This window comes from Mobula birostris, chromosome 11 (genome assembly GCF_030028105.1).
Source record: "Mobula birostris isolate sMobBir1 chromosome 11, sMobBir1.hap1, whole genome shotgun sequence".
NCBI lineage: Eukaryota > Metazoa > Chordata > Chondrichthyes > Myliobatiformes > Myliobatidae > Mobula > Mobula birostris.
The window spans coordinates 59,992,505-60,006,635 of record NC_092380.1 but is presented as its reverse complement, the minus strand read 5'-3'; the positions used below and the strand labels follow the sequence as shown (position 1 = coordinate 60,006,635).

General features: G+C 40.7%; 1 protein-coding gene across 1 annotated transcript in view; it reads right to left on the bottom strand.

Moving 5' to 3' along the window:
• The window catches only part of ptprja (protein tyrosine phosphatase receptor type Ja), a 261,500-nt gene extending 247,995 nt beyond the window's left edge, over positions 1-13,505 (bottom strand). Inside the window, exon 1 of the mRNA XM_072272290.1 lies at positions 13,311-13,505. Within this exon, the coding sequence (XP_072128391.1) occupies positions 13,311-13,370 (60 nt within the window). The 5' untranslated portion in view covers positions 13,371-13,505. The remainder of the gene's footprint in view (positions 1-13,310) is intronic.
• Between the last annotated feature and the right edge of the window lie 626 nt (positions 13,506-14,131).

Sequence of the window (14,131 nt, the reverse complement as noted above, 5' to 3'; positions counted from 1 at the left end):
CTTTAGCTTCTCCCTCTTAAACTGCAGTATGAAATCTATTATATTATGGTCACTGTCTGCTAAGGGTTCCTTTCCTTTAAGCTCCCAAATCAAATCTGTTCATTATGCAACATCCACTCCAGAATTGTCTTTACCTTAGTGGGCTCAACCACAAGCTGCTCTAAAAAGCCATCTTGTGGGCATTCTACAAATTCCATTTCTTGGTATGCAGCATCAATCCAATTTTCCCAATCTCCCTGCATATTGAAATCCTCCATTTTACATGCCTTTTCTATCCCCATTTGTAATTTGTACCCCACATCCCGGCTACTGCCTGGAGGTCTGTATACTATTCCCATCATGGTCTTTTTACCCCTGTAGTTTCTTATCTCTAACCACAAAGATTCACCTCTTCCTAAGGATTTGATTTTATGTTTTCCCCTCTGCCCAACTGCCTGTCCTTTTGATACATTGTGCATCCTTGACTATCTAAGCTTCCAACTATAACCTTTGTTCAGTCACAACTCAGTGATGCCCACAATGTAATACCGGCCAATCTCTAAATGCACTACAAGATCATCTAGCTTATTTCACATACTGCATACATTCAATCCTGTATTCATCACCCTTTTCGATTTTGCACCAGTGTTATACTTCAACTCATTCCACAATTACAATTACCTTCAGAGCATCAGCAAGCCTTCAGAAAATTGAGCAAGAAAGAGTGTTCAAAAGCAAAAATCTCAAATTCAGTACAAAGCTTAACATCTACCCAGTGACCTGTGCCTGTCCTGCATTCTTAGAAATGCAAACTATCCACAGTAGGCACCTTTAAAACTCCGCAGAAATTCAATCACTGTTCTCTCCACAAAATCCACTAAATCCATTGGCAAGATTGCTGAATCAGTAGTCCTATTCTGGCTTAATGGCCTGCAATGTCTCTGGCTACAGCAAGAGGTATCCAGGGGGAACAGCAAATGCTTCAAAGATATGCTCAGTACCTCTCAAGTGAACATCCTTAATCAACTCTTCAGTTCCCTGACCTGTGACCACTTAGAAGCAGAGGCCTGATAAGGAACTGAGCTCCTCCGGTGGGCCCTAAGAGGACATACGCAAACAGCAGAAGCCAGATCCAACATCGTATCAGATGTCACTGCCACATCTGTGGGAGAGCTCAAGGATACTGCCTAGAGCTCCAATTCCACTCCAAAACTCACAGGACTGGGACAAGAGTGGGTCAATTTTGTTCCTGGGAGAACGAATCTGCAAGAAATGACCACCACATCTGAAGACGTCAGTGAGACAGTTTGGGGGAGGGGGCTGCTCCTTGAAATGGATTCATTATCAAACATATCATCTTTTAGCTTGTTTAGTATAAAAAGGATATTAAGCAGAATGCATGAGATGAATTAGGCAATATTATGGTGCAGAAGATCCATTAGCCAATATTATAGTGCAGATACCCGTATTATTTCTTGAAATCTATATTAATACAAATATAATAAACAAGTCTTACAAACAGTGAAATACTCCAAAATGCTTATTTTAAAACTCTCCTTTAAGTTATTTCCACCTCTGTCAGGACCATCCACGTAACCATTAGTTCATCCTGTAGAATATTGAAAATACCAATAGCATCAGGACCTCTAGTTACTTTGTTTAGCTTGCAATTCTCTTCTTAACCATACTTATTTGATGTATGCACTTTAAAGTATATATTTTGTCCTCTTTCTGATTATATATATATAGTATGTTTCTCTTTGTTTATCGATCTACCTACTTGTTAGTTAATTTTCCAATTCATTTTTAATCTTCCCTTTTACTTCATTTGCAATCTGCATTCTTTTCAATTCATTTATTGAAATGAGCAACTTGTATATTTCCCTAATTAACACCGAAAGCACAGACATAAAAACTTTCCCTTTGTACAGATTCTACCTTAAATCAGTTTCTCAAACTTCACTTTTTTGTTAAGATGAACAGAAGTCCCTTACTCTCTCCAGAAATGCTACAAACCAGGCTATTAAATTCCCATATAAACAAATATAAGCTATATCACACCCATACCAATTATGATCATTTCAGTCCATAGCTTTGAAATAACTGAGACTCAAATTAATTTTTTTTTATCATTTATGGGCCTTTCTTGTTCAAACTTATTTACTGTAGACAAAGTGAATACCATCATTGAGTTATTATAATCAGCGTGGTGATAATATTCTTACAGTACTGTTAGCTAGATGGTTCTAGAACAGGGATTCCCAACCCTTTCTTATGCCATGGAGTCTTACCATTAACAGTAGACCCCATGTTGGGAACCCCTGGTCTAGGATATTTGACCTGATAGCAATAAAGTAATTACGATAAATTTCCGGGTCTTGATTGGATTCAAATTGGAGTAGATCTTGACAATAGTGATGCACCTAAGCACTTGCAGGAGTGGCCGAGGATTAGGAGAAGCTGTAAATGTAACTTGCAAATTATTGCTATGCATCATCGGAAGATGTAGTGGTAGTGTTGTTTTTCTGAAACAAACTGGAAAGACAAATTAACTGAAATTGTTGAATTCAGTGTTGAGTCCCCAGGGCTACAATGTATTAAGCTGAAAAGTGGGATGCTGCTCATATTGGGCCTCGGTGAAACAGTGTTGAAGGCCCGAGTGGGAGGGGTAAGTTGGGAATTAAAGTGACATTTAACATTAACTTCAGTCTTTTCTCTCCATGGTTACTGCCTGCCTCTTTCAGTATTTTCTGCAACTGCAAAGTTGGGGATTCAAGTTGTGCAAAGGTGAGGAATAAAAAGATGCCTGCCTTGCCCTCAGCACAATCCATATATACGTTTTTCTACCTTGCTGTTATGGGATCATTGAATAGTTCCCCTTTGATAAGGAGGACTCTAGACCTCACAACCTCCCTCATTATGATCTTTCACCTAAATGTCTACCTGCACTGTATTTAGTTTCTAGTTGTGACACTTCTAACTGCATTCTGTTATTATTTTACCTTGTACTACCTCAATGCACCGTGTAATGTTTTGATATGTATGAATAGTATGCAAAACAAACTTTTCACTGCACTTGTGTAATGTGACAATAATAAACAAATTCCAATGCCAATGAAAATCCAATTTCAATTCTCTTGTTGCAATTCTTTCACCCTTTCTGTAGCAACTATAGGATTTCCACCTTTGACATCTATAGCATTTCATTCCAGCGGAATGATCGTACCCCGAACAGTTCATAATACCAGTTAGGTCGGGGTTGCCTCGGAGTAAAGCGTAGGCCAACAACAGGCAATGTGCAGTTAAACCACGGTGTTTAAATCAACCGTTCAGACCCTGCCACTACTGAGCTTCCTCAGAGAGAACATGCCTTTTGCTTTGTAGCAGCCGGCAAAGCCATCCCATCTACTTCCCAAACATATGTACATCAACGGGCTATACTTAAGTCAGGCAGTCGTAATCTGGTGGGGGGAGGGAGCAGAGTTGGGGATAGAGTGGGGAGGGAGAATGGGGAGGCAGAGTGAGGGGGTGAGGGGACAGAGTGAGGGACGGAGTGGGGGTTGGAGTGAGGGAGTGGGCGGAGGGGAGGTGGGGAGAGGGGAAGAGGTAGAGGGGAGAAGGAGTGAGAGGAGTAGGGGTCAGATTGGGTGAGGGTGAGAGTGAAAAAGGGAGGGGGGAGAGAGAGGAAGAAAAATCTCTACAGTGATTAGAAGACACAAATAATGTTAGAGAAGATTTGAGTTCTTGCACCCTGAACAGTAGCAGCTGGGAGCTGTACTCTACACTTCCCCTTTTCACAGTATTTAGTCCCATGTGGTTCGTATGATATTTATAAAAAGGTCACAACCCAAGTAATCTATAAATACCACCAACTAATTTTCCACTGTTGAGCAACAGTATTGAAGAGACCCCCAACCAAAATCATCTGCTAGATAAGTGTGTGGACAACAGCACTATAATTTTACATACAATGTTATCATGTATTAATGATTTACAACTTTATGAATGTATGTAAAAACCATCCAAAATCTATTTAATTTATCATTCATGCTTTGGACTTTAACTCATTTTATTTTCCAAATGAGCCATTGTAACTCAAGTATCTCAGGCATTTCAAGGGTTAAGTTTAAGATGGCTTGCTGATGAGGAACAAAATAAATTTTAGTTAATTTTTTTAACTAATAACCAGAGTATTAACTAAATATTAATATTTCTATCATATCTGTATTTATTTTGTGAGCAAGTATTAAAAGCTTATTTACTTTATCCAGACTTAATAGATTGTTGTAGAGGGTTTTCTTTAAATAACTAGATTTACAAATTCTTAAATTAACAAGGTAACCGTACATGCTGACATCACTTACTTAATTTAACTCTCATTAAACCAAGCTATTAAAAAATCAGTATCATAATTTCTGTTGCCCCATTGGTGTGTGATGATGCTCTCTCCACAAGGGCACATCCCACATTCTGATCAAGGGTCTCAGCCTGAAACATTGTCTATATTCTTCTCCATAGATGCTGCCTGACCTACTGAACACTTCCAGCATTTTGTGTGTGAGACATTCCACTTACATTATTCTTGGCAGAACAGATATAGGTTTGCAAAAAGGTTTGTACTAAATGTAGATGGCTGTTGTTGGGATCACCTGGCTAAGATCATAAGTAGGATGCTCACCCGGCTAAGGACACTTTGTGTGATGACGAATTTCTGTGAATAACAGACAACCTTTGTAGGGACAGCTCGAATCATTAGAGTCAACTAAGTTGCACGACCATGTAAGAGTGGTCAATTTCAAAACCTAATTTCAGCTGTGCAACAAATTTAATAAATAGTGCATCCCAATCTATCAATAAAAATAACAATGGTGGTGGTAGATTGTTGAAAGGGATTCTGAGGAACAGAATCTATCAATATTTGGAGAGACAGGGACCGATCTGGAACAGTCTTTGTGCCTGGGAGGTTGTGTCTGACATTTATCTTCAAGGAGGTAACCAAGAGGGTAGATAAAGTTAGGGTAGTGCCTTGTGTCTACATGGACTTAAGTTCAAAGTAACTGCATTATCAAAGTATGTATCATATGCAAACTTGAGATTAATTTTCTTGCAGGTACCCATAGTAAAACAAAACAAAATAGAACTGACAAATAAAAAACACAATTACAAAGGCCGATAACCATCCTGGATGCAAAGGAGGACAAATCTTGCAAATAATAAAGGTCCAAAGGTTCAAATGTTCATTTTATTGTCAAAGTATGCATATACAATACAACATTGAAAGAAAAGATACCAATTCCCCCCCACCCCTGTGAAAAAGAAAAAGAAACAAAACTCACAAACCCAACTCTCCCAGGCACAAAGAACTAACAGGTCGCCCACACAGAAAATGGCAGCTAGTACACCAAAACCCAACCCTTCCCACACACAAAAACCACCAGATTGGCCACCCGGAAGACGGCAGCCAGAACACCAAAAACCCCTAAACCCCAACCCCCACCTCTGCAAAAAAAAAACAGCACCAACAACACCAAATCCTCAACCCCCTCTCCCCACACACACGCAAACCAGCAGATCGTCCACACAAAAAGAAACAACAGGAACATCAGACTCCAAATCCCCAACCCCTCCCTCCCACAGCAACCAGCACATCACCCACCTGGAACCCCAACCCCACAATCGGCAACAAGAAAGAAAACACAGGAGAGCAATATAAACTACAGTCCAATAATCAAAATAATCTCAGAATTTTGTAAACATCCTCCTGCCAGAACCTAGGAGCTTGGCCGCCCGAACTCAGACCTTCCGTGAAGAGTGAACGCCGCACTGCTGGCCTGTGGGCTTGCAACTGCCGCACCGCCAACCGGCTACCAAGTGCCGTCGACCCATGGCCTTCATGGAGAGCGACTGCTGACCTCCTCTGCATTCACCCTGATGCTTCAGTCTTCCTCAACACTTCAAAATGGAGTTGCTTCAGTCTGTGTTAGAGCAGCGAATATAGCAAACAAATAATACAGAGAGCGTGAAATGCAGCGTCCCTGAAAGTGAGTCCACAGGCTGCGGAGTCTGTTCAGCGGTGAGGCAAATTAAACTAGTCGAGAAGCTCGATGGCTGCATGTCAACATCTGTTCATGAGCCCTGTGACTTGGGTCCCAAGACTCATGGTCTCCCACTTGATGGTAGTAGCAAGAGGAAAGGGAGATGGCTCAAACACAGGCAGATGGGACAGAGTCTTGTGGGGGAGTTTGGCTGGCATGGGGAAGTGAGGCTGAACACTGGTTCGTTTTCCGCTCTCGGACCTTAATCTGGCTCAACGCTTTAGTTGGCGCTGTCTCTTGCCCCCATCCACTGAAAGGTGCCGTCCCCGCATTCCTGAAAGTCAAGTTCGCCTAGTCCTTTAGGAGACTGTAAAATGGCTTGTTCATTTAAATAGTTCAAAAGTATGTTTCTTAAAGGGAAATTACAGACTGCAGATTGCACATTTGTAGTTCAGAAGAAATATATCGAGTCAATATATCTGCCTACAAAATATCACCATGTATCATCAAGGCCTTTGATGAAGTCCCTCATAGCAAGCTAGCCTGGATTGCATGAGATCTAGGGGAAGACAGTAAAGTGGATTCATTATTGGCTCAGTGGCAGGGTGCAGAGGGTGATGATGGAGGCCTGTTCCTCAACTAGAGGCCTGTATCCGGAGATGTGACACAGGGATCTGTGCTGAGACTTTCGTTGATTGTAGTTTATAAAATGATTTGTATATAAGTGTATAAGGCACGGTTAGTAAGTTTGTCGGCGATACGAAAATAGCTGGGGTTGTAGATGATGTAGAAGTTTATGAGAAATTACAGGAGGATCTTGGTCAGCTAGGTACATAGGCTGAGAACTGGTTTTTAATTCAGATCAATGCGAGGTATTGCAGTCTGGAAGATCAAACCAGCATAGGAATATTTGTCAGTGAATGGTTGGGCCCTGGGGAGTGTTGTGGAACAGAGGGGCCAGGGAGAGAAGGTGCAAAGTTGGCTGAAAGTAGCATCACAGGCAGGAAGGATGGTGCAGAAGACATCTGAAAACACTAGCCTTTATCAGTCAGCGCTTTGGCTGATAGCAGTTGGGAAATGATGCTGTAGTTAAATAAGATGGTGGAGAGGGAGGTTGCAGTAAGAGTGCTGTGTACAATTTTGGCAATTCTGTCAAAGGAAGGATGTTATTAAACTGAAAAGATGCAGCAAAGACTTACCAGGATGTTGCCTGGACTTTGGGCCTGAGTTACAAGAGGAGGCTGTGTAGATTGGGACTTTATTCTCTGGAATGAAGGAGATTGAGGGGTGACCTGACAGAGGTATTTAAGATCATGGGGGTCAAAGAAAGGGTGAAAACACAGTTTTTTTTCCCAAAGTGGGATGCTAAAAAAAAAAAAAGGGGCATTGGTTTAAATCAAAGCTGAGAGATTTAAAAGGAACAACAGAAGCAACTTCTTCACACAGAGGGAGGTGTGTATTTGGAATGAACTGCCAGAAATAATGGTTGCAGTGGGCACATTAAAAGTCATGTTGGAGGAACTCAGCAAGTCCAGTATATCTAATGAAAATGCACAGACAATGTTGCAGGTTGAGACCCTTATTCTGTCTGCGACCTCCTCTACTCCACAATAAGCCAAGGAGCGGGTTGAGGAGCGATACCTCATATTCCACCTGGATAGTCTCCAACCTGAAAGGATTTCTCTAACCTGGTAGCCACTGCTCTCTGTTTTCCCCTTCACCCGCTTTGACTTCCCACATTCTGGTGTCCCTCTCCTCCCTTCTTTTCTACTTGTTGACCCTCACATCCCACTATTTGTCTCCTCCACCCTCTGGTTCCTTACCTCTTTCCCTCTGTTCCATGGTCCACTTCATCTCTTATTAGATACCACCTTCTTCAAACCTTTACCTATTCCTCTTATCACTTTCCAACTTCTCATATCATCCCCTTTCATGCTCCTCCCCCACCTATCTAGCTTCTCCCTCAGCTGGACTCACCTATCACCTGCCAGCTTGCGCGCCTCCCCTTCCTCCCACCTGTTTATTCCAGCTTTGGCCCCCTTCTTATGGAAGGGCCTTGGCCCAAAATGTTGATCGTTCATTTGCCTCCATAAATGCTCCCTGATCTGCTGAGTTCCTCCAGCACTTTGTATGCATTGTTCAAGCTTCTGCAGAGTCCCTTGAGTCAACATAATTTATTTCTGAAATGTAAAATTGAAAAGGAAATGTCAACTGATAAATATCTTTTACAGCCTGGTTGGTAGCCCCTTCATCTCAAGTCAGAATGGCATTGGTTTACTTTCCACACCAGAGACCTATGAGTGAAAATTTAGGCCAATACTCCAGAGCAACATCAACCGAGTACTTTATTATCAGCTGTACTGCTCTTGGATAATCAAGGCCTTCTCTGCTCCCTCAAGTGGTTTTGAAAAGTTATTTTAAAAAGAGAGCTCATCACAGAGTTCAGACAGATATTTTACTGAGTCAATGCAAGTAGACAGAAGATGTTTGTGGAAGTGTCTTCTGTGAAAACTGTGCAATGCCTTAACAATGATTGTTTTTTAAAAAATGCATCTTTGGCTGTAAAACATTTTGAGACATTCCAGAATCGAGGGAAGTGGTAAATATGTGAAAACTGTGCAACGCCTTAACAATGATTGTTTTTTAAAAAAATGCATCTTTGGCTGTAAAGCATTTTGAGACATTCCAGAATCGAGGGAAGTGGTAAATAATTATCACGCTTTCCTCTAGTATGACAAGAGCAAAGTCAGATAAAATAAACAAGATGATGAATTAACTGATAAAAATCAGCAATTAAAGAATGTCAAGCTATGATTTTAAAAGCTGGTAAATTTTAGGGAAGGGCAAGCCTTTTACAGAAAAACAAGAGATCACCTGTCATTGCATGCTTTGCTTTCCTCATTTATAATATCTCACATAAATAAAATAACTGCACTTTGTCTGTAAAGCAGGACAATTTAATGTCAGAAGGTTAATGAACCACGGATAGGATAGGTGTGAGGCCATAATCATCTGCTGAGAAGAATGGTAGCTGTTGATTGCAAAGAGGAAAGCTAAATCAGATGTCACCAAAAGGTTGTGCGCATGCCGCTGTCCTATTTAATTCGGAAATCCAATTTGGACATTGATCACAGGTAGAATTAAGAGCTCAGACATGGCTTGTTGTTTGGAAGGAATGAACCATCATTAATAAATAACCACGTGGGTACTAGCCTCCCCACCATCGAGGACACCTTGAAAAGGCAGTGCCTGGAGAAGGTGGCATCCATCATTAAGGACCTTCACCATCCAGGGCATGTTCTCTTGTCACCACCACCACCAGGGAGGCGGTACTGGGATCTGAGGATGCATATTCAAGGTTTTAGGAACAGCTTCTTCCCCGCTGCCATCAGATTTCTGAATAGTCTATGGACCATGAACACTACTTCACTATTTTGCTCTGTTTATTCACTATTTACTTATTTTTATATGTATTTCTTATTGTTACTTATAACGATTGTTAATGTTTTGCACTGTACTGTTGCCAGAAAACAACAAATTGCACACCATATGTCAGCAATAATAAACCTGAATAACACACGCAAAATGTTGGAGGAACATCGTGATGAAGAGTCTTGGCCTGAAACATCCTTTCCAAGGATGCTGCCTGACTTGCCAAGTTCCTCCAGCACTCTGTTTATTACCTTGGATCGCCAGCATCTTCAAAACCTCTTGTGTTTATACTGTTGATAATAAACCTGATTCTGATTCTCTTCCAGAAAAGTATGAGTGATCCCACAAAATCAGAAATGTGTGGATGTTTCTATGTAAGGATACTTGGTAGACCACAGCATATTTATTCAGTTACCAGTTGACACAAGTTGGCAAGACCCATCTACACAGGGACTTGGGCCTGAAGACCCAACTTCCAGACACTAAGTGACCAACTTAAGGAAAGGATGAAAGACTGATACAACTGGGGAAAAATAGTAAGAACAAAAAGGTAGCAACTAAATTATACTATGAATATATGATTACTAGGTTGATAGTGGTACTCATTTGGGGAGTTCCGTCACGTTGTCCAGTTTCTAAAGGAAGTGAAAGGCAAAATAAAGTGAGATTTGCTCCAGCTATATTCTAGTAGATGTACAATTGGTGGCTGCTGGAGGTAGCTGCCATACTACCCTTGAAAACAGGGATATCGCAGAATGAGTTCAACAAAATGTCTACATGCAAAATATCTGTTACCTCCTACGAATGTAATTCAATAAACTTGAAACTCTGAAAGGGTTTACTACAATTTTCAAAGTAACAAATTAGAGGAATAATAATGGATTAAATTACGTAACAATGATTAAACAGAAGCACTTTCTGCCCAACTGACCTGTGCTGGCATTTATGCTCTGATTCAATTTCCTCTTAACCCTCTATATGAAACCCCATCATTGTAACCCCTGGTGCTTTGGTTATATAAAATTGATCCCAAATCTCTGTTCAGCCTTTTCTGACAAATACATCTTTTCAGATCTGATTATAAGCAGTTTCAACACCTTCCTCAGTCCATCTACGTACGTTTTAGAATGAGATCTTAAAAAGGAAACTGTTCTTCAGATAAGATCACATTGATGTTTAACAAAGCATACCTGCCTTGCAGAGACATCTCTGAAGAAGGAAACACTTTTTGTTTTGGTTTCCTGTTTCTTTTTAAGTAACTTTATCAAGCAGCATTTCTACTTTTATCAGTGCATTTGTACCTCTAAATTCATTTGCTCCTCTACCAGTTTAAAGTTAATTATTAGTGCCCCTCTCATCCTTCCTTGTTAAATGCACCACTTGGTTAGGCTCCCCTGCCATAGTTTCCTACAGTGGGAGAGTCTAAGACTAGGGGACACAACTTCAGAATATTCTGTGGTGTCCTTTTAGAATGGAGATGAGAAGGAATTTCTTTAGCCAGAGAGTGGCGAAATCTGTGGAATTTGGAGGCCAAATCTTTGGGTATATTTAAGGCATAAGTTGATAGATTCTTGATTAGTAAGGGCATGAAGTGATATGGGGAGAAGGCAGAAGTTTGGGGCTGAGAGGGAAATGGATCAGCCATGATGAAATGTTGGAGCAGACTCGATGTGCCAAATGGCCTAATTCTACTCCTGTATTTTATTGTCTTATGGTTATATATATAATAAATATAATAACGGTCTATTTTGGAAGTGTACAAATACCTTCTTTTATTTTGTCACAGGACATTTAGTATAAGTGTTGTGCAGGTGAAGGGAAGCTGCACTGTCTCTTACAGATTCTCAGAATAAGTGAGGATGTGTTAAGCCCATAAAATCCATAAAATACAAGAAGGAAGATGGTAGCATGAGAAGTGAAACCAAAGAAATGAAATTGAAACAGTCAGTAAAAGCTACTGTGATAAGGATAAGGAACTGCATCTAGATGTTTCACATTTTAATTACAATGATGCCAGAAATGCTAGCTGTATTATAACAGCTCAGTACAGAATACGAATATTTGTTTATGGACTAATTTCTGGTAATCTTATGCCACTGAGTTTGAGTGAACAGAAATAGCCATTTTAAACCAAATTATCCAGTTGAATGATAAGTTTCGGATCTTGTTCGGAAACTTTCACGTTGTGCCAGTAAGATAATTTTATTGGAAAAAACAGGCTCTCTGGACAACTAGGCCAGACCTTGCAGTCATGAAAAAGTGCAAAAAAAAATTAAAACAAAACCACAAGAAGAAGCTTTTTTACAAACAAAATTGTTGATTAAATATAGTTGACTTGGAATTTCTCTCATTGTCAACTGGAGCTCTGAATGGTTTTCACCAGTATCTGGTTTGAATTATGTAAGTTCTTATAAAAGGAAGCAAACCTTTAGAATGAAGTCCAATTGTCCAACAATAACAGAAGGTGGGTGCAAAAACCTGCGGCCCTCCTTTGTTTATATCATAATGGTGTTATAGATCATTACCCACAAAACTGATAAGGTGTTTGCCTATCACAGAACATTTTCAGCCGTTTTGGCAAACACAGGGAAATCTGCAGATGCTGTAAATTCAAGCAACACACACAAAAAGTGCTGGTGAACGTCAGTCTTGACGAAGGGTCTCGGCCCAAAACGTCGACTGTACCTCTTCCTATCAATGCTACCTGGCCTGCTGCGTTCGCTAGCATTTTGTGTGTGCATCAGCTGTTTTGGTATGGATTCACCTTGACAGCAACCATTACATTTTTCAATAAAAGGCAAAGTTCGATATTCAATAAAAATATAGAACAAAAAGCAGCATAGTGTTTTTCTCAGAAGCTTTTAACTGTATATAAACTTCATTAATTAAATCAGTTCCTAGCTTGCCTGTTTACAAGCAAGATATTTTATGAGCTATTTTGCAATGCCATCATCACTCACACCAAGTCAGACCCTGGAGCAGGTAGATGCAGGAATACAGTCACTAAATACTGCAAGATTTAACTAGGACATGTGCTACCCACTGCCCACCTTACTGAAACAGAAACCAAATAGAAGAATATTGCTGAGAAACACAGCATTAGATTCCTTGAAGCAAAAAGAAAATGTGCCAGAGGAACTCTAGTTATTCTAAATGTTTTTAAGTGTGACTGACGCAAGACCATAATCTGAAATATGACCATTCCTTTGCCTCCACAGATGCTGCTTATCTTGCTGGAGTTCTTCCTGCAGTTTTTTGGGGGCACTTTCTGTGGCAGCAGATTCCTCAACACTAGATTGGAATTCTCACTGAGATACAGGAGGTGAATAACCATTGACTTAGTTCAGTGTTATTCCTGTATGTTGGAAACTGCAGTGGAAATCATAGGAGGATCAACAATATACGTTTTCCAAAGACAGTTGTATTTTCGACACGTAACTTTAAAAATACTACACGTTTAAAATGTGAACACCAATTTTCTTAATTGGTATATGGCCACTTAAATCACTTAATGTTAAACAATCTAGAAGTTACCTATGAAACATGTGTCAGGTCACAGAGTTAGTTTCACTGTTCACATAGTAGTTGTTGTCATCCGTGTACGCCTGTTAAATCGTGACTGTGTGATGCTTAAATATTGAGGTAATTAAGAAACCAAGCTTAACAATTCTTCGGCGCTAGGGCCCAGGAAGAACTCAACATTCGGCCAGAAAACGCTTTTGCCAAATTGTTTCAGTCCACTCAATCCCCAGTGGTTCAAACGGAAGAGGCTGCGATCCAGCGCAGCAGGTGCAAGGAGCAGCTTCCTAGGGTTCCCCTCCCTTCTACACACAATAAGGAGCTCTCAGTTCACTGTATCCTCACCTGAAATAGGGAAAAGGTGCCCAGCAGCAGCAACGGCGTCTTCCACCAACTCGATTCCATCTCATCTACGAAATAAGACAAACTACTGTAACTTTTACTCTGTTCGCTTTTCGTGAAACTTCATTCACGGCGCCGACTTTGTAAACTTTTCTTGGGGGGAGGGGGAGAGAAAGAAAAGAGCAAATGTGTCTTGCTTATAAATATCACTCTGTCGAAGCGCATAACATAGTCTGGGTAGTGCTAAGGCACCGACCTGGACTAGCAGAAGAAAGAAAGTTTATTTCAAGAGAGGGTGGGGCTCGAATTCGGAAACGTCAGAGAAACAAAGCGGACGGCAAAGCAGTGATCTGCTCAACTTCAGACAGCGGCGAAACCAGTGGCGACCAGGATGTTTTCAGTTACCTGAAGCAGCATCAATCGAAAGAAAACAACACAAAAAATTTCACTGCCATGGAGCCTTTCGTGTCCCTGACTGACAGTTCTTTCAAATGTTCTGACATAGAAAGGAAGCAACCTATTTGTTTACAAGCAATCTCCCACAAAGATCAATGTGATAATCAGGTTAGTGATAGATGACCCATGAAAACCACCTTAGAAAGCAGAGAGGAAACTTTTTCTCAGAATTTGTAGTAATGAGTTTAACATTTCAATTGGAAGGCGGTAGCACTGGACAACAGACCCAAGATGCTGGAGGAACTCAGCAGATCAGGCAGCATAGATGGAAAAGGGTGAACAGTCCACGCTTCAGGCTGAGCCAGACCCTTCTTTGGGACCCATTGAAGCAGGTGGTGATACAGCTATGGAAGGTCAGCTTGGAATTT